Source organism: Oratosquilla oratoria, chromosome 37, assembly GCF_046742065.1.
Source record: "Oratosquilla oratoria isolate Oo_2021 chromosome 37, ASM4674206v1, whole genome shotgun sequence".
Taxonomy (NCBI): Eukaryota; Metazoa; Arthropoda; class Malacostraca; order Stomatopoda; family Squillidae; genus Oratosquilla; species Oratosquilla oratoria.
Genome location: NC_134813.1, coordinates 548,101 through 572,453, shown reverse-complemented (window position 1 = coordinate 572,453; position 24,353 = coordinate 548,101). Strand labels below are relative to the sequence as shown.

Here is a 24,353-nt window from a genome sequence, read left to right as displayed (position 1 = left end):
TACATTCTACCTCCACTCCTCCCTCTCCCACCACATCCACACCCAAGTATCTAAAGCTATTTATTTCTAGTCTCTCTCCCTTAATATTCGCTTCCAATTTGCAGCCATATTCTCCCCTTGCACATCTCATCACCTTACATTTACCTGCATTTATCTTCAACTTCCTTCTTTTGCACACCTTGCCAAACTCTGTTTTTAACTTTCTTAATCCCTCCTCTGATCCTACCACTAGTGCATCATCAGCAAATAACAACTGGCATATTTCCCATTTTTCTCCAATATCTTTAACCATCTCCAATCTTCTGCCCATTACCCTTGCATTTACCTCTCGCACCACCCCATCTATGTATAAATTGAACAAAAGGTAACATAGCACATCCCTGGTGAAGTCCCACCTTTACCTCAAACCATTCACTCTCTCCATTTCTAATTTTAACACAGGCTCTATTACTCTCATAAAAATTCTTGACTGCTCTTTACAGCTTTCCTCCTATCCCATATATCTGCAATACCTCTCACAGTGCCTTCCTGTCTACCCTGTCATAAGCCTTTTCCAAATCCATAAAGATCCAAAAATCATCCTTACCTTTTCCTATAGCTTTTTCACATATATGCCTTACCACAAAAATCTGATCCACACAACCCCTACCTGTCCTAAACCCACACTGTTCCTCACCACTCCTAATCATATCCACCAGAACCCTCCCATAAGTCTTCCCAACTACACTCAACAAACTGATCCCTCTGTAACTACTACACAAACACTTGTCCCATTTTCCCTTGTAAAGCGGAACTAAACAGGCACTGCTGCACTCCTCCGGCACTCTACCCTCGTTTAGAGAAACATTAAAGAACTTAACAGCCAGTCCACTATCCTTTTTTTATACACTCCACATGACACCCATCCAATCGAGGTGCCTTACCTGCTCTCATCATTATAATAACTGCTTTCACCTCATCTTTCCTTATTTCTCCTCCATTTTCCTCATTCATTATTGTCATTTTCTTAGCGCTACCCACTGCAACTACCTTTCCCTCCCTGTCCTTCACATTGAACAATTCCCTAAAATACTCTGCCCATCCTCCTCTTACTACCGTCTCTTCTATTATCATCTCTCCATCTACACCTTTTACCTTTTCTTTTCTACCTTAATTCGCCTCCTCTTTCTCTCTTAATTTCCTTCCAAGACAATTTTATTACGTTCAAAATTTTCTGTCATATTCTTACCCATTTCACATCTGCTTTCCTCTTTGCCTCCTTTATCTTATGCTTTACCTCCCTTATCTTTTCTTTGCACCTCTCATATGATTCTCTCATCCCCTTTTGTAACCAATCTGTAAATGCTTGCCTCTCTTCTACAACCTTCTTTGCTTCATCATCCCACCACTCACTACCCTTCCCTCTATTTCCTCCCATCCTCCTTGTTCCACACACCAACATTGCACACCTTGAACCATCCCCATTCCTCCTCCACTCCTAATTCTACTCTATCCTTCACTCCTTCCCACTCCTCTTTCAGCTTCTTCTTGTACACTCCTTTTTCTTTTTCATTTAAGCAGTTTACTCTAAGCACCTCCCTACCTTCTGTCCTTTTTTTTCCGCTCTTTAAAGGTTGCACTATCTCTCCTATCCTCATTTGTTGTTGGTCAGTCATCTCTTTCCTCTATGGTGTTGAGAAGATTTTTTTCTCTCATTTGTCAAAGTTTCATTTTCCCTTCTCACTTTATCAATCTGCTTTCTGAGCCAGGTTTGTTACCTTTTCTTGCTCCAGATTATGCAATCAAGCCTCAAGGAAGGAAATTAAATCTAACTCTTTTCAACTCTGTTAGAATTTCATTTACCTCTATGGTAGAGTATCCAACTTGAAACTTATCTTTTTTTATTAATTCATCCCCTGAACTGTATTAGTAAATTTTTTCAATGGGCTTACCTTTTTGGGTGTGAAACCTTCAAAATCTGCCATATTAGTATAAATACAACAATGAAAAGACAACACTCTGTGATGTAAACAAACTAGAATTAATTTTGATCTTTTGTTTCCTATCTTGAGTGACTTCAGAGACAAAGACCACTATTTTCCCTCCCTGACTCTCCAAAAGTTATGATGGTGGTGATATGGTTGAGAATTCTCTTGTGCCAAGCCATTGTGGTTAATTTTGAGGGTACTGTTTGACTGGATATTATCTAATGACAGGCACTGATTGCTGCCAAATGTTGTTATAAATGTCAGACAATTTTGTTATATAGCTAAGAATCAGACTCAAGATAGAATGGAGTTTTGATGAAGTAAGACTATTTAGGTAGCCAGCCACCCACATTTACTCAGTGAAATCATCTGACATTTGCAATAACAAATGTTTATAGTATACCTTATTACTGAAGGATTCAAGGACATTAGTGGTATACAAGTATCATGCATGCTATGAATATGAATGACACTTAGGATATTTTATATAAAAGGTGCTTTATTAAAAGTTGTTGTTTTGATAGTTTATGAAATATATTTTAATGAGACATTGAAATATTAATGAGTTTGTTTTGTTTTCAGTGTAAATAACAGTCAAGATGTCTTCCTTAAGGAATGCTGTGAAAAGCAAACATGTCCACAGAGAACGGCATCAGCCTCTTTCTCGCAAACATCTTGGTCCTTTGGAGAAGAAGAAAGACTACAAGAAGAGGGCACAGTGAGTATTTTGATACAGCATCCCCCTGTATTGTCATAGTGTAAATGGGTAATTAAACATTACTTTTGAAGTATAGTCACACTGTGGCATAGTTATGCAAGTGTATTATGCAACATTCAGTGTAGTGCCATTTAGGCCTTTACCATTAATAGGTATGCATTGTAGCATGCAGATGTGGCATTCCATACCTACCAGTTGTAAGTATCATAGCATGCCAATGCCACATGCAATGTAATTACATCCAGAGCATAGGGCTACTGTGTATAATTGTAAATGGCCAAATTACCACCTGGCAGCAACACATGCCTGAAAACAAGAGCATGCCCTATAGGTAGAGTGTAATGCCAGTTGCTGGTCATCACTTAGTGTTACAACACAGCACTTCATGTTGTCCAATAGAACATTCTTATAACTACTTTTAACCATCAGAAACATGTGTTTTACTGTTGCCACCTACAATAAAGACTCAACAGTTTTGACCAATGTACATACATACACCAAAGGCTTTTTCCCCCTTACAAGGGAGGTAGCCAAAAAAACAAAGTCATAGAAACCACTCTTACCCATCCATCCCCTACATACTCCACTCCCCTGTACCCTCTTCTCTCCCTCTTATCTTGGCACCTCCTGTATGATGGGTCATCCCTGCATCTTGTCCACTGCCCTGGGTCAGAAGTAGGGCCACAAGACACACCACATCCACAGCAAGCCCACTTCATTAAACCAGTGACTCCCCCTCTCCATCCCCTCATGCAGAAAAGGAGAAAATGAGGAGAAATTCCTTTGGGCTGTGTCTCAATTTATTTCTCATACATACTCCCTCACCCCCCCCATCCCCCACCCACTCCCCCTCATGCATCACAGCATCATCTATACACAACCATTCTCCATTCATCCCTAACTTCTGTCCTTTCCCATCCTTCCTCAACAGACATTCCCCTCTTTCCCAATGCCCCTTTTACCCCATCCATCCATCTCATCCTAGGTTGACCCCTCACATTCACTTCTTCCACCTCTGACTTCCACACCTCTTTTACTAGACTTTCTTCACTCATTCTTTCCATGTGTCCAAACCATCCCAATACTCTTTCATCAACCCTATCTCCCAACTTCTGAATCCTCTCTCCCACGAAAGGACAGAGTCCACCTGGCCAGACTGCGGTGCAGCCACCACCCAGCACTTCTAAGCTACCAGAAGAGGCAGGATGACCGCATTGTGAACTGCTGCCCAGGATGTAACACTTCACCCCATACCATACAACACATAATGGAAGACTGCATTATACACAATCATGCACGCAAACAACACAACATACATACATATACCAAGGCTTTTTCCCCCTTACTAGGGAGGTAGCCAAAAAGGAAAAGGCATAAAATCATTCCCACCCATTCCATCCCCGAAAACACTCCACACCCCTCCACCCTCCCTCCCATCTTAGCACCTCCTAGATGACGGGTCATCCCTGCACCCTGTCCACTGCCCTGGGTCAGAAGCAGTGTCACAAGACACAGCACATCCACAGCAAGGCCGCTTCATTAAATTGGCGACCCCCCCTCTCCGTCCCCCCATATAAAGGAGAGGACGGGGAGAAATCCCTTCGGGCTGCATCAAAATTTTGCTCACACACACTACCTCACCCCCCATCCCCCCGTCCATTCCGCCTCATGCATCACAACATCTTCCATATACAACCATTCTCCATTCACCCCTGTCTTCTGTCTTCTCCCGTCCTTCCTCAACAGACATTCCCCTCTTCCCCAAAGCCCCCACAACATACACTCTATAAAGGATTTGTGGGAAAACCCAGTTTTGGCTGTGGCATTCCTTGGGGAGACAGGACTGCTTGGACAGACAGTCTAGGGAACGACAACAACAACAACAAAACTCCCTTTCCATCCCTGTTCCTCTTCACATCCTCATTTCTCACTGTATCCAACCTAGTAACCCCTATCATACTTCTCAGAGACCTCATCTCAAACATATTCAAACTCCATGTTTCTGCCCCATACAGTGCTGTCAGCACAATCCTTCATACAATCTCCTCTTAGCATCCATTCCCAAATGTCTTATTTCTCATTACACTTTTTAATCCCCCAAGGCATTTACTCGCTTCTCTCAATCTACATTCTACCTCCACTCCCACTCCTCTCTTTCCTGCCACATTCACACCCAAGTATCCAAAACTGTCCACTTCCTCCAGTCTCTCTCCCTTAATACTCACTTCCAGTCTGCTGCCACTCTCGCCCCTTGTCCATCTCATCACCTTACTTTTACCCACATTTATCTTCAACTTCTTCTTTCACACACCTTCCCAAACTCTGTCATTAACTTCCTCAATCCCTCCTTTGATCCTGCCACAAGCGCAGTGTTGTCAGCAAACAACAACTGGCTTATCCCCCACGTTTCTCCATTTACTTTAACCATCTCCAATTCCTGACCCCTTACCCTTGCATTAACCTCTTGCACCTCCCCATCCATGTATAAGTTGAGCAGCCAGGGCAACATAACGTATCCCTGACAAAGTCCCACCTTTACCTCAAACCACTTTCTCCATTTCTAATCCTAACACCAGTTCTACTACTCTTGTGAAAACTCTTGACTGCTCTTAACAGCTTTCCTTCTATCCCATATATCTACAATACCTCCCACAGTGCCCTCATGTCTACCCTATCATAAGCCTTTTCCAGATCCATAAAAGCCCAAAAACATCCTTACCATTTCCTATAGCTTTCTCACATATCTGTCTTACCACAAAAACCTGATCTAACCAACCCCTACCTGTCCTAAACCCACACTGTTCCTCACCAATTACCCCCTCTGTTCCACTCCTAATCCTGTCAATCAAGACCCTCCCATAAGCCTTCCCAACTACACTTAACAAACTGATCCCTCTGATACTACTACACTCACACTTGTCCCCTTTTCCCTTGTAAAGTGGAACTATACAGGCACTCCTCCAGTCCTCCAGAACTCTAACCTCTCTTAAACAAACATTAAATAACCTCACCAGCCATTCCACCATCACTGTACCCCTTTTTTTCAGACATTCTGCATGGCATCCATCCAACCCAGGTGCCTTACCTGCTCTTGCATCTTAACAACTGCCTTCTCCTCATCTTTCTTTATTTCTCCTCCATTGTCCTCACTCATCATGGTAATTTTTGTAGTGCTTCCCACTGCTACTACATTTCCCTCCCAATCCTCCTTCACATTTAGCGTACATACATACATTCATATAGCAAAGGCTTTTTTCCCCTTACAAGGGAGGTAGCCAAAAAGAAAAAGGCATAAAAACCATTCCCACCCATTCCATCCCTAATACACTCCACTTCCCTCCACCCTCCCTCTTATCTTGGCACCTCCTGGATGATGGGTGTCATCCCTGCATCTTGTCCACTGCCCCGGGTCAGAGGCAGTGTCGCAAGATACTGCCACATTTAGCAACTCCCTAAAATACTCTGCCCACCTTCCTCTCACTGCCTTTTCTCCCACTATCATCTCTCCATCTGCACCTTTTACCTTTTCTTCTCTGCTTGATTTGCCTCCTTTTTCTCTCTTAATTTCCTTCCAAAACATTTTTATTACCTTCAAAATTTTCTGTCATACTCTTTCCTCATTTCACATCTACCTTCCTCTTTGCCTTCTTTATCTTATGCTTTACTTCTCTTCTCTTGACTTTGTACTTTTGAATTTGTACTTTTGACTTTGTGACCAATCTATGAAAGCTTGCTTCTCTTCTACAATCTTCTTTGCTTCCTTATCCCACCACTCACCACCCTTCCTTCTATTTCCTCCTATCTTCCTTGTTCCACACACCATCTTTGCACACCTTATAACTCCCTCATTGAACCATCCCCATTCCTCCTCCACTCCTAGTTCTACTCTATCCTTCACTCCCTCCCATTCCTCTCTCAGCTTTTTCTTATACACCTTTTCTTTCTCATTTAAGCAGTTCACTCTAAGCACCTCCCTACCTTCTGCCCTTTTCGTCTTTCTCCACCTATCCTCCACTCTTTGCTTTGACTAATGTAATTTTAATTATTTGAAAGTGGTGACTGCTGGTAATCTTGATATATTTACTATTAAGCTCATATTAATCTGTACTAATATTGATATTTATCCACCTTTTCAGAGATCAGAATGAGAAGAATAATGTGCTGAAAACCTTGAGAAAGAGAGCTTTGAACAAGAATCCAGATGAATTTGATTATCACATGATCAACAGTGAAACCAAAGTTAGTATAGTGTTGTTTTGGATGGAACATTATTCGTATTCATTAATCCTTTTCTTCAGATGACATATGTTTTGTCATGTTTTAACCAGATTATTTTGTTCGGCTGAGGATCAGTCTGAAGAAGGTGGGGCTTCAGTTGATTGTGGCTTTATTTTGTCCAGCCTCTACCCCTTTTCTGAATGTGATTGTCTGATTTTAGTCAGAATAAAATCTGTAGTAGTCATAGGATCAGTCAATCTGTTGCCTATGTTCTCTCATATTTGGGGTCATTTATGTTACTTCCTCTGATTGGACCACTGTCTCCCTCACAGGACTAGGGCCATGAGGCCTCCTGTGGATTGCACTTGCACACCACTCAGGGCAAAAGTGTAGGTGCCAGAGGCAGGAATCTGAAATTGGGGGGGGTGGGGGAAGAGAGATAGGCTGAGCCCCATGCATATGCTCTTGGGTCCAGGTTTCATACATGTACCTTGTAACTCAATTCCAGTCTGCTGCCACTTTCACCCCTTGTACATCTCATCACCAAACATTTACCCACATTTATCTTGAACTTCCTTCTTTCACACACTCCCAAACTTTGTCACTAACTTCCTCAATCCCTCCTCTGATCCTGCTACAAGCACAGTGTCATCTGTAAACAACAGCTGGCTCACTTCCCACTTTTCTCTATTTTCTTTAACCATCTCCAATCCCTGACCCACCACCCTTGCATTTACCTCTCACACCACCCCATCCATGTATAAGTCAAACAGCCAGGGCAACATAACACATCCGTGACAAAGTCCCACCTTTACCTCAAACCACTCACTCTCTCCACTTCTAATCCTGACACACGCTCTACTACTCTCATAAAAACTCTTGACAGCAGACTGGAAGTGAGCATTAAGGGAGAAAGATTGGAGGAAGTGGATAGTTTTAGATACTTGGGTACAAATGTGGCAGGAAAGGAAGGAGTGGAGGTAGAATGTAGATTGAGAGAAGCGAGTAAATGCCTTAGTGTATTAAAAAGTGTAATGAGAAATAGACATTTGGGAATGGATGCTAACTGGAGATTGTATGAAGGAGTGATTGTGCTGACAGCACTGTATGGGGTAGAAACATGGAACATAAGAGAGGAGTTTGAATGTGTTTGAGATGAGGTGTCTGAGAAGTATGATAGGGGTTAGTAGGCTGGATATAGTGAGAAATAAGGAGGTGAGGAGGATAACAGTGGTGGTAAGGGAGTTGGGAGATAGGGTGGAGTAAAGAGCATTGGGATGGTTTGGACACACAGAAAGAATGAGTGAAGAAAGACTAGTAAAAGAGGTGTGGAGAGAGTGAACATGAGGGGCCGACTTAGGATGAGATGGATGGATGGGGTAAAAGGGGCTTTGGGGAAGAGGGGAATGTCTGTTGAGGAAGGATGTGAGATGACAGAAGACAGGGTGAATGGAGAATGATTGTATATGGATGATGATGTGATGCATGAGGTGGAATGGGGGGGGGATGGGGGGGGTGAGGTAGTATGTGTGAGAAAATTTTGACCCAGCCCGAAGGGATTTCTTCCCGCCTTCTTTTCTGCATGGGGGGACGAAGAGGGGAGCTCGCCGATTTAATGAAGTGACCTTGCTCTGGATGTGCTGTGCCTTGCAACACGGCTTATGACCCAGGGTAGTGGACAGGATGCAGGGATGACCCATGATTCAGGAGATGCCAAGATAGGAGGGAGGGTAGAGGGTGGAGGGGAGTGGAATGTATTAGGGATGGAATGGGTAGGAATGGTTTTTATGCCTTTGTTTTTTGGCTACCTCCCTTGTAAGGGGGGGGGGACCTTTGCTATATGTATACCTTGCAACTCTGGGGGATTTTTTTTTTTTTTTTATAGAGTGAGAAATGAGGAGGTGAGGAGAAGAATGGGGGTGGAAAGGGAGTTGGGAGATAGGGTTGATGAAAGAGTATTAGGATGGTTTGGACACATGGAAAGAATGAGTGAAGAAAGACTAGTAAAAGAGGTATGGAAGGCAGATGTGGAGGGAGTGAACATGAGGGGACGTCCTAGGATGAGGTGGATGGATGGGGTAAAGGGGGCTTTTGGGGAAGAGCGGAATGTCTGTTGAGGAAGGACGGGAGAGGACAGAAGACAGGGGTGAATGGAGAATGGTTGTATATGGATGATGTTGTGATGCATGAGGGGTGAGGTAGTATGTGTGAGCAAAATTTGATGCAGCCCGAAGGGATTTCTCCCCGTCTTCTCCTTTTATGCATGGGGGGACGGAGAGGGGGGGTCGCCGATTTAATGAAGCGGCCTTGCTGTGGATGTGCTGTGTCTTGCGACACTGCTTCTGACCCAGGGCAGTGGAGAAGGTGCAGGGATGACCCGTCATCCAGGAGGTGCTAAGATAAGAGGGAGGGTGGAGGGGTGTGGAGTGTATTCAGGGATGAAATGGGTGGGAATGATTTTATGCCTTTTCCTTTTTGGCTACCTCCCTTGTAAGGGGGAAAAAGCCTTGGGGTATGTATGTTTTTTCTTGTGTATCATTTTGGTCATTTGCTCTAATTGGACCACTAACTCACCCACAGTTCAAGGCCCTAAAAGCCTCTTGTAGATTACTTGGACATCACTCACATCGAAGATGGGCACCAGATGTGGAAAAGAAGAACCAACTAATTACAGATTGGTCTCCCTGAAAAGCACTTTAGCCAAAATTTGGGCACCAGATGAAGAAAGGAGGGAGAGAGGGATCATGAAAGGGAGTGGAGAACGTGGGGGTGAAATGGGTGGGAATGGATTTATGCCTTTGACTTTGGCTACCTCCCTTGTTAAGGGGAAAAGCCCTTGGTATGTATATATATATGTTTATTTATTTTCATTTGTGTTAGATTTAAATGATAGATTTAAATGAGTGCATAGAGGGTTTAGGAAGAAAGGTCAATGTAATAGTACTGGGAGACCTTAATGCTAGGGTGGGAAATGGTCCAATCGATGGAGTGGTTGGGAAGTGTGGAGTTCCAGGAAAGAATCGTAGTGGAGAGTTGATGGTGGAAATGTGTCTAGAAAGAGAGTTGATGATAGCAAATACAGTGTTTCGGAAGAAAGTCAAGCATAAGTACACATGGGAGAGGGTGGTGGAGGGAAGGGTGGTAGATAGAGCGCTAATGCATTATGTAGTGGTAAATAGGATTACGATAGGAAGAGTTAAGGATGTACATGTGCTAAGGGGAGAGGGTGGGGGAATATCAGATCATTTTTTGGTGGAAGGTAAGCTGAGAGTGGAGGATAGATGGAGAAGGAGGAAAGGGACAAAAGGTAGGGAGGTTCTTAGAGTGAACTCCTTGAATGAAAAGGAAAAGGAGAAGGAGTACGAAAAGAAGCTGAAGGAGGAGTGGGAGGGAGTAAAGGATAGAGCAGAGAGGGGTGTGGAGGAGGAATGGGGATGGTTCAAGGAGGGAGTCTTAAAGTGTGCAAGGATGGTGTGTGGAACAAGAAGGACAGGGGGAAATAGAAGAAAGGGTAGTGAATGTTGGGATGAGGAAACAAAGAAGGTTGTAGAAGAGAAGAAGCGAGCTTTCACAGATTGGTTACAAAAGAGGACAGGGGAGTCATATGAGACGTACAAAGAAAAGAAAAGAGAAGTAAAGCAAAAGGTAAAGGAGGCAAAGTGGAGAGCAGATGTGAAATGGGGTAGGAGTATGACAGAAAATTTTGAAAGTAATAAAAAGATGTTTTGGAAAGAAATTAAGAGAGGAAGAGGAGGCGAATAAAGTAGGGAAGAAAAGGTAAAAGGTACAGATGGAGAGATGATAATGGAAGAGATGGCAGTGAGGGGAAGATGGGCAGAATATTTTAGGGAGTTGCTGAATGTGAAGGAGGATAGGGAAGGAAAGATAGCTGCAGTGGGAAATGCGAAGAAAATGAGAGTGATGAGTGAGGAGAATGGAGGAGAAATAAGGAAGGATGAGGTGAAGGCAGTTGTAAAGATGATGAAAGCAGGTAAGGCACCTGGTCTGGATGGATGTCATGCAGAATGTCTGAAAAAGGGAGGTTCAGTGATGGTGGACTGGTTGGTGAGGTTATTTAATGTTTGCTGGAGAGAGGGTAGAGTACTGGAGGACTGGAGTAGTGCCTGTATAGTTCCTCTTTACAAGGGAAAAGGGGACAAGTGTGAATGTAGTAATTTCAGAGGGATTTGCCTGTTGAGTGTAGTAGGGAAGGCTTATGGGAGGATCTTAATCGAGAGGATTAGGAGAGGAACAGAAGGAGTAATTGGTGAGGAACAGTGTGGATTTAGGACGGGTAGAGGTTGTGTAGATCAGATCTTTGTGGTAAGACAGATATGTGAGAAAGCTATAGGAAAGGGGAAGGATGTTTTTTGGGCTTTTATGGATCTGGAAAAAGCTTATGATAGGGTAGACAGAAAGGCACTGTGGGAGGTTATGCAGATTTATGGGATAGGAGGAAAGCTTTTGGGAGCTGTCAAGAGTTTTTATGATAGTAGTAGAGCATGTGTTAGGATTAGAAATGGAGAGAGTGAGTGGTTTGAAGTAAAGGTGGGACTTCGTCAAGGATGCGTTATGTCGCCCTGGCTGTTCAACTTATACATGGATGGAGTGGTGCGAGAGGTGAATGCTAGGGTAGTGAGTCAGGGATTGGAGATGGTTAAAGAAAATGGAGAAAAGTGGGAGGTGAGCCAGCTGTTGTTTGCGGACGACAATGCGCTTGTGGCAGGGTCAGAGGAGGGATTGAGGAAGCTGGTGGCAGAGTTTGGGAGAGTATGTGATAGAAGAAAGCTAAAGATAAATGTGGGTAAAAGTAAGGTGATGAGATGTACAAGGGGTGAAAGTGGCAGTAGACTGGAAGTGAACATTAAGGGAGAGCGACTGGAGGAAGTGGATAGTTTTAGATACTTGGGTGCAAGTGTAGCAGGAAAAGGTGGAGTGAAGGTAGAATGTAGATTGAGAGAAGCGAGTAAATGCCTTGGTGGTTTAAAGAGTGTAATGAGGAATAGACATTTGGGAATGGATGCGAAGAGGAGACTGTATGAAGGAGTGATTGTGCCAACAGCACTGTATGGGGCAGAAACGTGGAACATAAGAGAAGAAGAGAGAAGGAGTTTGAATGTGTTTGAGATGAGGTGTCTGAGAAGTATGATGGGGGTTACTAGGCTGGATAGAGTGAGAAATGAGGAGGTGAGGAGGAGAACGGGTAAAAAAGGATTTGGGAGATAGGGTTGATGAAAGAATATTAGGATGGTTTGGACACATGGAAAGAATGAGTGAAGAAAGACTAGTAAAAGAGGTATGGAAGGCAGATGTGGAGGGAGTGAACATGAGGGGACATCCTAGGATGAGGTGGATGGATGGGGTGAAGGGGGCTTTGGGGAAGAGGGGAATGTCTGTTGAGGAAGGAAGGGAGAGGACGGAAGACAGAGGTGAGTGGAGAATGGTTGTATATGGATGATGTTGTGACTGCATGAGGAGGAATGGGCGGGGGGGTGGGGGGTGGGGTAGTAATGTGTGAGTAAATTTTGACGCAGCCCGAAGGGATTTCTCCCCGTCCTCGCCTTATATGCAAAGGGGGATGGAGAGGGGGGGTCGCCGATTTAATGAAGCGGCCTTGCTGTGGATGTACTGTGTCTTGCGACACTGCTTCTGACCCAGGGCGGTGGGCAGGGTGCAGGGATGACCCGTCATCCAGGAGGTGCTCAGATGAGAGGAAGGGTGGGAGGGGTGTGGAGGGTATTTAGGGATGAAATGGGTGGGAGTGTTTTTATGCCTTTCCCTTTTTGGCTACCTCCCTTGGAAGGGGGAAAAAGCCTTGGTATATGTATGTATATGTATGTATGTATTTGTGTTTATTTTATTAATTTGTTTTTATTTATTTTGGCTGCTTGTTACTGTGGCAAAGTAGCATGCAGTCGATACTTTAGGGTCTATATGGGGCGCCCCTACGGACCAGAGCCACACATCATTTTGTCTATGATAGAGGAAAACTCTGTTCATAGAAAAATGATGACACTTTTATACTACGACTGTCCCTCCGTTATGCTGTCCCCCAACCCTTGTTGCTATACTGTACCATTTCTCTGAGTATTTTCTTTTTCTATGGTGGGGGAATTCCCTGTGGTGGGGGAAAAGAATACTGCCACCAAGTATTCCCACTTGGATTGTAAGAGGCGAGAAAAAAAGGGACGGGGATTGGGACTAGGCATCCCTCTCCTTGTAGCCCTACAGGGCACATTCCTAGAAAAAAAGGCAGAGGCATAAGAGGGGCTGGAGGGCCTCGGTCCAGCACCCTAAGGTTTGGGTCTTTTAATGTGCGTGGATGTGGTACAGATGAGAGTAAAAGGGAAGAGATAGGTAGTATGTTTGTGAGAAGAAAGATGGATGTGTTGGCTTTGAGTGAAACTAAGCTGAAAGGGAAGGTCGATTGTAAGTTTGGGAGTGTAAGTGGGAGGTTATCAGGAGTGAAGAGAGGGCGAGGGAGGGAAGGGGTGGCTATACTAGTAAGTGAAGAGATAGGTAAACGTGTAGTGGAGTGGAAGGAGGTTTCCTCAAGGATAATGTGGATGAAGGTGAAACTGGGAAAGGAGATGTGGGTTTTTGTAAGTGCATATGGGCCTGGCAGTGAGAAGAATGTAGAAGAAAGGGAGGCCTTTTGGATAGATTTAAATGAGTGCATAGAGGGTTTAGGGAGAAGTGTAAATGTAAAAGTACTGGGAGACCTTAATGCTAGGGTAGGAAAGGAGCCAATTGATGGAGTGGTTGGGAAATGTGGTGTTCCAGGAAAGAATCGTAGTGGAGAGTTGATGGTGGAAATGTGTCTAGAAAGAGAGTTGATGATAGCAAATACAGTGTTTCGGAAGAAAGTCAAGCATAAATACACATGGGAGAGGGTGGTGGAGGGAAAGGTGGTAGATAGAGCTTTAATGGACTATGTAGTGGTAAATAGGATTATGATAGGAAGAGTTAGGGATGTACATGTGCTAAGGGGAGAGGGTGGGGGAATATCAGATCATTTTCTGGTGGAAGGTAAGTTGAGAGTGGAGGACAGATGGAGGAAGAGGAAGGGGACAAAAGGTAGGGAGGTGCTTAGAGTGAACTCTCTAAACGAAGAGGAAAAGGAGAGGGAGTACAAGAGGAAGCTGAGGGAGGAGTGGGAGAGAGTGAAGGATAGAGTGGAGGTAGGTGTGGAGGAGGAATGGGGATGGTTCAAGGAGGGAGTCACAAAGTGTGCAAGGATGGTGTGTGGAACAAGAAGGTCAGGAGGAAATAGAAGGAAGGGTAGTGAATGGTGGGATGAGGAAATGAAGAAGGTTGTAGAAGAGAAGAAGCGAGCTTTCACAGATTGGTTACAAAGTAGGACGAGGGAGTCATATGAGACGTACAGGGAAAAGAAAAGAGAAGTAAAGAAAAAGGTAAAGGAGGCAAAGAGGAGAGCAGATGTAAAATGGGGTAAGAGTATGACAGAAAATTTTGAAAGTAATAAAAAGATGTTTTGGAAGGAAATTAAGAGAGGAAGAGGAGGCGAATCAAGTAGGGAAGAAAAGGTAAAAGGTGCAGATGGAGAGATGATAATGGAGGAGAAGGCAGTAAGGGGAAGATGGGCAGAATATTTTAGGGAGTTGCTTAATGTGAAGGAGGATAAGGAGGGAAAGATAGCTGCGGTGGGAAATGCTAAGAAAATGAGAGTGATGAGTGAGGAAAATGGAGGAGAAATAAGGAAGGATGAAGTGAAGGCAGCAGTTAAGATGATGAAAGCAGGTAAGGCACCTGGTCTGGATGGATGCCATGCAGAATGTCTTAAAAAAGGAGGTATAGTGATGGTGGACTGGTTGGTTAGGTTATTTAATGTTTGCTGGAGAGAAGGTAGAGTGCCAGAGGACTGGAGGAGTGTGTGTATAGTTCCACTTTACAAGGGAAAGGGGGACAAGTGTGAATGTAATAGTTTCAGAGGGATTAGCTTGTTAAGTGTAGTTGGTAAGGCTTATGGGAGGATCTTGATTGAGAGGATTAGGAGAGGAAGAGAGGGAGTAATTGGTGAGGAACAGTGTGGGTTTAGGACAGGTAGAGGTTGTGTAGATCAGATTTTTGTGGTAAGACAGATATGTGAGAAAGCTATAGGTAAGGGGAAGGATGTTTTCTGGGCCTTTATGGATCTGGAAAAGGCTTACGACAGGGTAGACAGAAAGGCACTGTGGGAGGTTATGCGGATATACGGGATAGGAGGAAAGCTTCTAGGAGCTGTCAAGAGTTTTTATGAGAGTAGTAGAGCTTGTGTCAGGATTGGAAATGGAGAGAGTGAGTGGTTTGAGGTAAAGGTGGGACTTCGTCAGGGATGCGTTATGTCACCCTAGCTGTTCAACTTATACATGGATGGGGTGGTGCGAGAGGTGAATGCAAGGGTAGTGGGTCAGGGATTGGAGATGGTTAAGGAAAATGGAGAAAAGTGGGAGGTGAGCCAGCTGTTGTTTGCGGACGACACTGCGCTTGTGGCAGGATCGGAGGAGGGATTGAGGAAGCTGGTGACAGAGTTTGGGAGAGTGTGTGATAGAAGAAAGTTGAAGATAAATGTGGGTAAAAGTAAGGTGATGAGATGTACAAGGGGTGGAAGTGGCAGTAATTTGGAAGTGAGCATTAAGGGAGAGCAACTGGAGGAAGTGGATAGTTTTAGATATTTGGGTGCAAATGTGGCAGGAAAGGGTGGAGTGAAGGTGGAGGTAGAATGTAGATTGAGAGAAGCGAGTAAATGCCTTGGTGGTTTAAAAAGTATAATGAGGAATAGGAATCTGGGAATGGATGCTAAGAGGAGACTGTATGAAGGAGTGATTGTGCCAACAGCACTGTATGGAGCAGAAACATGGAACATGAGAGAGGAAGAGAGAAGGAACTTGAATGTGTTTGAGATGAAGTGTCTGAGAAGTATGATGGGGGTTACTAGGCTGGATAGAGTGAGAAATGAGGAAGTGAGGAGGAGAACAGGGGTGGAAAGGGAGCTGGGAGATAGGGTGGATGAAAGAGTATTAGGATGGTTTGGACACATGGAAAGAATGAGTGAAGAAAGACTAGTAAAGGAGGTATGGAAGGCAGATGTGGAGGGAGTGAACATGAGGGGATGTCCTAGGATGAGATGGATGAATGGGGTGAAGGGGGCTTTGGGGAAGAGGGGAATGTCGGTTGAGGAAGGACGGGAGAGGACAGAAGACAGGGGTGAATGGAGAATGGTTGTATATGGAAAATGTTGTGATGCATGAGGTGGATTGGACGGGGGAATGGGGGTGAGGTAGTGTGTGTGAGCAAAAATTTTGACGCAGCCCGAAGGGATTTCTCCCCGTCCTCTCCTTTATATGGGGGAACGGAGAGGGGGGGTCGCCGATTTAATGAAGCGGCCTTGCTGTGGATGTGCTGTGTCCTGCGGCACTGCTTCTGACCCAGGGCAGTGGACAGGGTGCAGGGATGACCCGTCATCTAGGAGGTGCTAAGATGGGAGGGAGGGTGGAGGGGTGTAGAGTGTTTTCAGGGATGAAATGGGTGGGAATGTTTTGGTGCCTTGTTCTTTTTGGCTACCCCCCTGGTAAGGGGAAAAAAAGCCTTAGTATATATATATATATATATATATTTTTTTTTTTTTTTTTTTTTTTTTTTTTTTTTCTTCTTCTTGCTTTGATTGAGCCACCATCTCACCCACAGGTCGAGGGGCATGAGGCCTCCTGCAGATTGTTCTTGGATAGATGCCACTCAGGATTTTCATTGCTTTGGGGTCATTTATATCATTTGCTCTGTTGGGGCCATCATCTCACTTTGCAGATTGCACTTGGACACCACTCGAACCAAAGTTCTTCAATCATGGGATCAAAGACTTGAATTCACTATCAGACAATGGTACATTACGTATTTTTTAAGTTTTCAGACAGTTTGATTTAAAGAGTGGGATGGTCTTTGTCCAATAAAAGGTTGAATGTGTCAAGTTTAACCCTTCATTGTATAAGGGAAACTAGACTGCTGTTATGGCCTTTAGCTGGGAGTCAGGGCACTTAGTCTTAGAAGGGTAATTCACTTTGGCAGTTATGTCACTCAGGGCTGGTTTTAGCTATTTTTGCACCCTAGGCAAGATCAGAATTTGGTACCTCCACTGTCTGCTCCCTTTCCCCATCTTCCCGATACACATACACCATGCATGCATACAATTATAAATTTATAATAGCACTTATGTGAGCTCTATTGACCTCAGTTGATAGTGGCAATGTTTGCAGACTAATTCACCTCATTGCAGAAAATGTTTAATCATTTAATTAATACAGCACTTGTGATTTATTTGCTGTCATGGGTGCTCATTTTCAGCAGGTAGCGCCCTAGGTGACCACCTATATGGCCTATGCCAAAAACTGGCTGTGACTTCAGTTATAAGGGGGAAGAAGGGTTTTGGTAGATAGATTTTAGCAGCTAAGGATAACAAAAATAAATATAATTTTTAGGCTGGTGTTCACCATGAAATAGTGAAAGATGAGGAACTGACTGTTTCTGATGTTGCTGAGGACCTTACTTATGTAACACATCGACGGTCACTTGAAAGGAAGAAAATTGAAAAATTAAAGGCCCAACTCCATATACTGGATTCTGAACAACCCAGAAACTCCCATATTATCTTTGTAGATACAGAGGAGGAAGGTAAGGGACTAGGATTATTTTATGCATTCTGCTTTATTGGTACAGTAGATTTCTTTTTGTCCAGCACCCATGTACCAGGCAACTTCATTTAAATCATAGCAAGGTATGCTTGAAATAGCTAAGAATAATAATCAAGTTGATAAAACTTACATGCATGTGTCGTGTAAAGTTGATCCCAGGCAGTGCAATATGTAAAAAGGTTAATAATTGGCCTTTGTATTGTATATTGTGGGTTTCATATTATGTGGGCTTTAAAGGTTTGTGGAATAGTCAAACTACACAAAAAGTGTCATGAAATGGATATGTAATATGTACCTTGTTCATGCTTGTTGGCTGACTGACTTGCCTCAACCCCTCCCGCCCCTTCCAGAGCACCTCTTTGCCAATAGGAGGCCATTCACACCCATGCCTCCAACTCCAGTATCTATACAACACATTATGGAAGACTGCATTGTACACAATCATGTGTTTTCTGTCATACTCTTACCCATTTCACATCTGCTCTCCTCCTTGCCTCCTTTATTTTATGCTTTACTTCTCTTTTCTTTGTACCTCTCATATGATTCTCCCGTCCTATTTTGTAACCAATCTGTGAAAGCTTGCTTGTTCTCTTCTACAACCTTCTTTGCTTCCTTATCCCACCACTCGCTACCCTTCCTTCTATTTCCTCCCATCCTCCTTGTTCCACACTCCATATTTGCACACCATGTAACTCCCTCCTTGAACCATCCCCATTCCTCCTCCACTCCTAGTTCTACTCTATCTTTCCCTCCCTTTCACTCTTCTTTCAGCTTCTTGTTCACCTCCTTTTCTTTCTCACTTAAACAGATAACTCTAAGCACCTCCCTACCTTTTGTACTTTTCCTCTTTTTCCATCTATCCTCCACTCTCTCCCCTTAGAACATGCATCCAATACTATTCCTATTCTTCAGGTTACCACTATATAGTCCATTAAAGACCTATCTACCACCTTTCCATCCACCACCCTCTCCCATGTGTATTTATGCTTGACTTTCTTCCTAAACACTGTATTTGCCATCATCAACTCTCTAGACACATGACCATCATCTCACTACAACAATTTTTTTCCTGGAACTCCACACTTTCCAACCACTCTGTCTATTTGTTCATTTTCTAACCCAGCATTGAGATCTCCCAATACCACTATAGTGACATTTCTCCCTTAACCCTCTATGCACTCATTTAAACCTGTCCAAAAAGCCTCCTTTACCTCTACACATTATATATATATATATATATATATATATATATATATATATATATATATATATATTGAAACATGGTAATTTTGTAAATGTGCAGTGTCATTTTCAACAAATAAAAAGTTGTGTGGCAATATATTCATACAAACAAACAAAAATTCTAATTGATATTTTTTTTTTGTCTACCTACCAGCAAAGAAAGCTGATCCAGCTAAATTGTTAGATACACATCCAGCACTGCTCAACAGAACCTTCAACAGGTTACGCAAGTCTCAACTAGCTAAAGGCATAGGAAGCCTGAAGAAAACTGGGTCCCTCCAAGTTAGTAAATAGTTTTTTTTTTATGGGAGATAAGCCAGTTGTTGTTTGTTGACAACACTGTAGCAGGATTAAAGAAGTTAGTGATGGAGTTTGGGAAGGTGTGCAAAAGAAGGAAGTTGAAGGCAAATGTGAGTAAAAGTACAAGGGGAGAGGATGGCAGCAAATTTGAAGTGCGTATTAAGGGAGAGAGACTGGAGGAAGTGATATTTGGGGGCAAATGTGGTGGTAAAGGGAGGAGTGGAGGTGGAGGTAGAATGTAGATTGAGAGAATCATATTAATGCCTTGGGGAATTGAAAGTGGGAATGGATGCTAAGAGGAGATTATATGAAGGCAGAAACATGGAACATAAGAGAGGAAGAGTTTAACCACTTCCATACGGTGATGCCTACGTAGGCATCATGAGGAGCAAGTGGGTACGCGATGATGCCGACGTCGGCGTCTTGATTATATTTATTGTAGTCGTACCTACGTAACCTCCATTCTCTCTAAACTGGCTTCATCATATTTTCTATGGTTATCAAAATTCATGGGTGAAAGAGAACGAACGATTGAGCACTGACTTTATTTTTTATAATGCGATTATTATGACGCAACATCGCACGTCGGGCAGCTAATGCTGCCAGATGTGTGATGTGCCCCGGAGTGAAGAGGTTAAATGTGTTTGAGATGAAATACCTGGGAAGTATGGTAGGAGTTACTAGGCTGCATAGAGAGAAATAAGGAGGTGAGGAGGAGAGCAGGGGTGAAAAGGGGGAGTTAGGAGATGGGAATGATGAAAGAATGTTGGGATGGTTTGGATAAATGGAAAGAATGAAAGATTAGTAAATGAGGTGTGGAAGTAGTGAACATGAGTGGATAACTAAAGATGTGATGGATAGGTGGGTAAAAGGGGCATTGGGAAAGAGGGGAATGTCTGTTAAGGAAGGAATGGAGAAGACAGACAATAGGGGTGAGTGGAGAATGGTTGTGTATGAATAATGCTGTAATGCATCAAAGAGAGTGGGTGGGGGATGAGGAGGGTAAGAGAGTATGTGTGAATGATATTTTGATGCAGCCCAAAGAGATTTTTCCCCATCTTCTCTATTTCTGCATGAAGGGACAGAGAGAGGAGTTGTCAATTAAATAAGGCGGCCTTGATGTGGATGTGTTGCGTATTGCCACCTTGCTTCTGACCCAGTGCAGTGGGTGAGATGAAAGGATGACCTGTCATCCAGGAGGAGCCCAGAAGGGAGGAATGGATGGGTGATGAATGGAAATGGAGTGTGTGGGGATCAATTGGGTGGGAGTGCATTTATGCCTTTGACTTTGACTACCTCCCTTGTAATGGAGAAAAAGCCATTGGTGTATGAGGAGGTGAGGAGGAGAACAGGGGTGGAAAGGGAGTTGGGAAATAGGGTTGATGAAAGAGTATTAGGGTGGTTTGGACACATGGAAAGAATGAATGAAGAAAGACTAGTAAAAGAGGTATGGAAGGCAGATGTGGGGGGAATGAACATGAAGGGATATCCTAGGATGAGGTGGATGGATGGGGTGAAGGGGGCTTTGGGGAAGAGAGGAAGGATGGGAGAGGACAGAAGACAGGGGTGAATGGAGAATAGTTGTATATGGATGATGTTGTGATGCATGAGGTGGAATGGGTGGGGGGATGGGGTTAGGTAGTATGTGTGAGCAAAATTTGATGCAGCCCGAAGGGATTTCTCCCCGTCTTCTCTTTTTATGCATGGGGGGACAGAGGGGGGGTGGGTCACCGATTTAATGAAGCGACCTTGCTGTGGATGTGCTGTGACTTGCGACACTGCCTCTGACCCAGGGCAGTGTACAAGGTGCAGGGATGACCCGTCATCCAGGAGGTGCTAAGATAAGAGGGAGGGTGGAGGGGTGTGGAGTGTATTCAGGGATGGAATGGGTGGGAATGATTTTATGCCTATTTCTTTTTGGCTACCTCCCTTGAAAGGGTGAAAAAGCCTTGGTATATGTATGTAATGACCTAGTTGTATTATACAGGAAGGGAGCTATACTCATGGTGACCCATCTTTGCATCTTTCAGCATCAAGTTTTTTCTTAAAATCTTGAATAGTGTTTGCACATACTGTTTCTTTATCTATGTTATTCCAGGTATCCAGTACTCTGTGTGGGAACTTTTTGTTTTTTTTTTTTTTTCCCTCCAGATCTCCTATAGTTATCCCCTTTTTTTTCATGTCTTCTTGTTTTTCCATTGTCCCATTTTAGCAAATCATTCCTATCTAGGATTTCCTTTCCTTTCATGATTCTATAGATAGTCAGCAGATCTCCTCATACTCTCCTTTGTTCCTGAGTTGGTAATTCCAATTTGGACAATCTTTGTTTGTATGTTAATTTGGAAAGAGTTAGTGCCAACTTTGTTGTTGCTCTTTGTATTCTTTCTAATTTTTTTATATTCTTTTTAGTACTGGGTGTCCATAGTGTTGCTGCTTACTCCAGTTTTGGTCTTATTAGTGTAACTAATATTTTTTTAATCATTTCCTTATCCAAGTAGTCAAATGCCACTTTCATTGACCTTAATAGGTTGAAGGTTTCTCCAACTATTTTATTAATATGTTTGTCCGGTTTCATGTCTTTGCTGATTATTACTCCAAGGTCTCTTTCCGCGTTCACTTTTTTAACTTCTTTACCAATTTTATAATTCTTGATATTCTGATTTTACTTTTTCCAAACTCCATTATACTACATTTTTTAATATTGAGGTTCACTTCCCACTTTTGAGTCCATTTCCAGATTTTGCCCAGGTCTAACTCTAATGATTCACAATCCTCTTCTGTTTTTACTTTCTCTAGTATTTTTGCGTCATCTATGAAGATAGATGTGAGAGTATGTGATAGAAGAAAGCTAAAGATAAATGTGGTTAAAAGTAAGATGATGAGATGTACAAGGGGTGAAAGTGGCAGTAGACTGGAAGTGAGCATTAAGGGAGAGCGACTGGAGGAAGTGGATAGTTTTAGATACTTGGGTGCAAATGTGGCAGGAAAAGGTGGAGTGAAGGGTGGAGGGAGAATGTAGATTGAGAGAAGCGAGTAAATGCCTTGGTGGATTAAAAAGTGTAATGAGGAATAGATATTTGGGAATGGATGCTAAGAGGAGACTGTATGAAGGAGTGATTGTGCCAACAGCACTGTATGGGGCAGAAACATGGAACATAAGAGAGGAAGAGAGGAGTTTGAATGTGTTTGAGATGAGGTGTCTGAGAAGTATGATGGGGGTTCCTAGACTAGATAGAGTGAGAAATGAGGAGGAAAACAGGGGTGTAAAGGGAATTGGGAGATAGGGTTGATGAAAGAGTATTGGGATGGTTTGGACACATGGAAAGAATGAGTGAAGAAAGACTAGTAAAAGAGGTATGGAAGGCAGATGTGGAGGGAGTGAACATGAGGGGACGTCCTAGGATGAGGTGGATGGATGGGGTGAAGGGGGCTTTGGGGAAGAGGGGAATGTCTGTGGAGGAAGGACGGGAGAGGACAGAAGACAGGGGTGAATAGAGAATAGTTGTATATGGATGATGATGTGATGCATGAGGTGGAATGGGCGGGGGGATGGGGGGTGAGGTAGTACGTGTGAGCAAAATTTGACACAGCCTGAAGGGATTTCTCCCCGTCTTCTCCTTTTATGCATGGGGGACGGAGAGGGGGGGTCGCCGATTTAATGAAGCGGCCTTGCTGTGGATGTACTGTGTCTTGCGATACTTCTTCTGACCCAGGGCAGTGGACAAGGTGCAGGGATGACCCGTCATCCAGGAGGTGCTAAGATAAGAGGGAGGGGTGTGGAGTGTATTCAGGGATGGAATGGTTGGGAATGATTTTATGCCTTTTCCTTTTTGGCTACCTCCCTTGTAAGGGGAAAAAAGCCTTGGTATATGTATGTATGAAGAAATTCATATAACACTACTCCTTCATCCATGTCATTTATATATATGGCAAACATGATTGGAGCCAGTACTGAACCTTGCAGGACACCACTTATCATTTCTTCCCACTTCGAGTATTTGTCTCAAATTACTACCCTCATTTTTCTCCCAGTCAGAAAGTCTTCCATCCATTCCAATAATTTTCCTCTGATGCCACCTATTGATTCTATTTTTCTTATTAGTTTCTTGTGTGGTACCTTATCAATTTTTTTCTTTTTTTTGTAGGCCTAAAAAGGCACAGTCTGCCCATCCATCCCTTTCTTGTATTATTTCTATTAGTCTCAAATAAAAGCAGATCACTTTTGTTGTATGTGATCTTCCTTGTCTAAATCCAAATTGTTTTGGATTCAGGGTAGACAGGAAGGCACTGTGGGAGGTATTACAGATATATGGGATAGGAGGAAAGCTGTTAAGAGCAGTCAAGAGTTTTTATGAGAGTAGTAGAGCTAGTGTTAGGATTAGAAATGGAGAGGTGAAGGTTTGAGGTAAAGGTGGGACTTCATCAGGGATGTGTTATGCTGCCCTAGCTGTTCTATCTTTACATAGATGGGGTGGTGCAAGAGGTGAATGCAAGGGTAGTGGGTCAAGGGTTGGAGATGGTTAAAGAAATGGAGAAAAGTGGGAAATAAGCCAGTTGTTGTTTGCTGATGGCACTGCTTGTAGCAGGATCAGAGGAGCGATTGAGGAAGTTGGTGACAGAGTTTCAGGTGTGTGAAAGAAGGAAGCTGAAGATAAATGTGGGCAAAAGTAAGGGTAGTACGAGAGGTAAATGAAAGGGTAGTGGGTCACGGATTGGAGATGGTTAAAGAAAATTGAGAAAAGTGGGAGGTGAGCCAGCTGTTGTTTGCGGACAACACTGTACTTGTGGCAGGATCAGAGGAGGGATTGAGGAAGTTGGTGACAGAGTTTGGGAGAGTATGTGATAGAAGAAAGCTAAAGATAAATATGGGTAAAAGTAAGGTGATGAGATGTACAAGGGGTGAAAGTGGCAGTAGACTGGAAGTGAGCATTAAGGGAGAGCGACTGGAGGAAGTGGATAGTTTTAGATACTTGGGTGCAAATGTGGCAGGAAAAGGTGGAGGTAGGATGTAGATTGAGAGAAGTGAGTAAATGCCTTTGGTGGATTAAAGAGTGTAGTGAGGAATAGACATTTGGGAATGGATGCTAAGAGGAGACTGTATGAAGGAGTGATTGTGCCAACAGCACTGTATGGGGCAGAAACATGGAACATAAGAGAGGAAGAGAGAAGGAGTTTGAATGTGTTTGAGATGAGGTGTTTGAGAAGTATGATGGGGGTTACTAG

The 24,353-nt window shown here is 43.4% G+C and overlaps 1 protein-coding gene across 2 annotated transcripts in view; it reads left to right on the top strand.

Moving 5' to 3' along the window:
- Positions 1-24,353, top strand: part of LOC143019492 (putative U3 small nucleolar RNA-associated protein 11) — a 45,805-nt gene that overhangs the window by 7,429 nt on the left and 14,023 nt on the right. For both annotated transcript variants that reach the window (XM_076175135.1, XM_076175134.1), the window contains exons 2-5: positions 2,550-2,685; positions 6,822-6,924; positions 17,376-17,568; positions 18,985-19,112. In XM_076175135.1, the coding sequence (XP_076031250.1) occupies positions 2,567-2,685; positions 6,822-6,924; positions 17,376-17,568; positions 18,985-19,112 (543 nt within the window). In that variant the 5' untranslated portion in view covers positions 2,550-2,566. The remainder of the gene's footprint in view (positions 1-2,549; positions 2,686-6,821; positions 6,925-17,375; positions 17,569-18,984; positions 19,113-24,353) is intronic.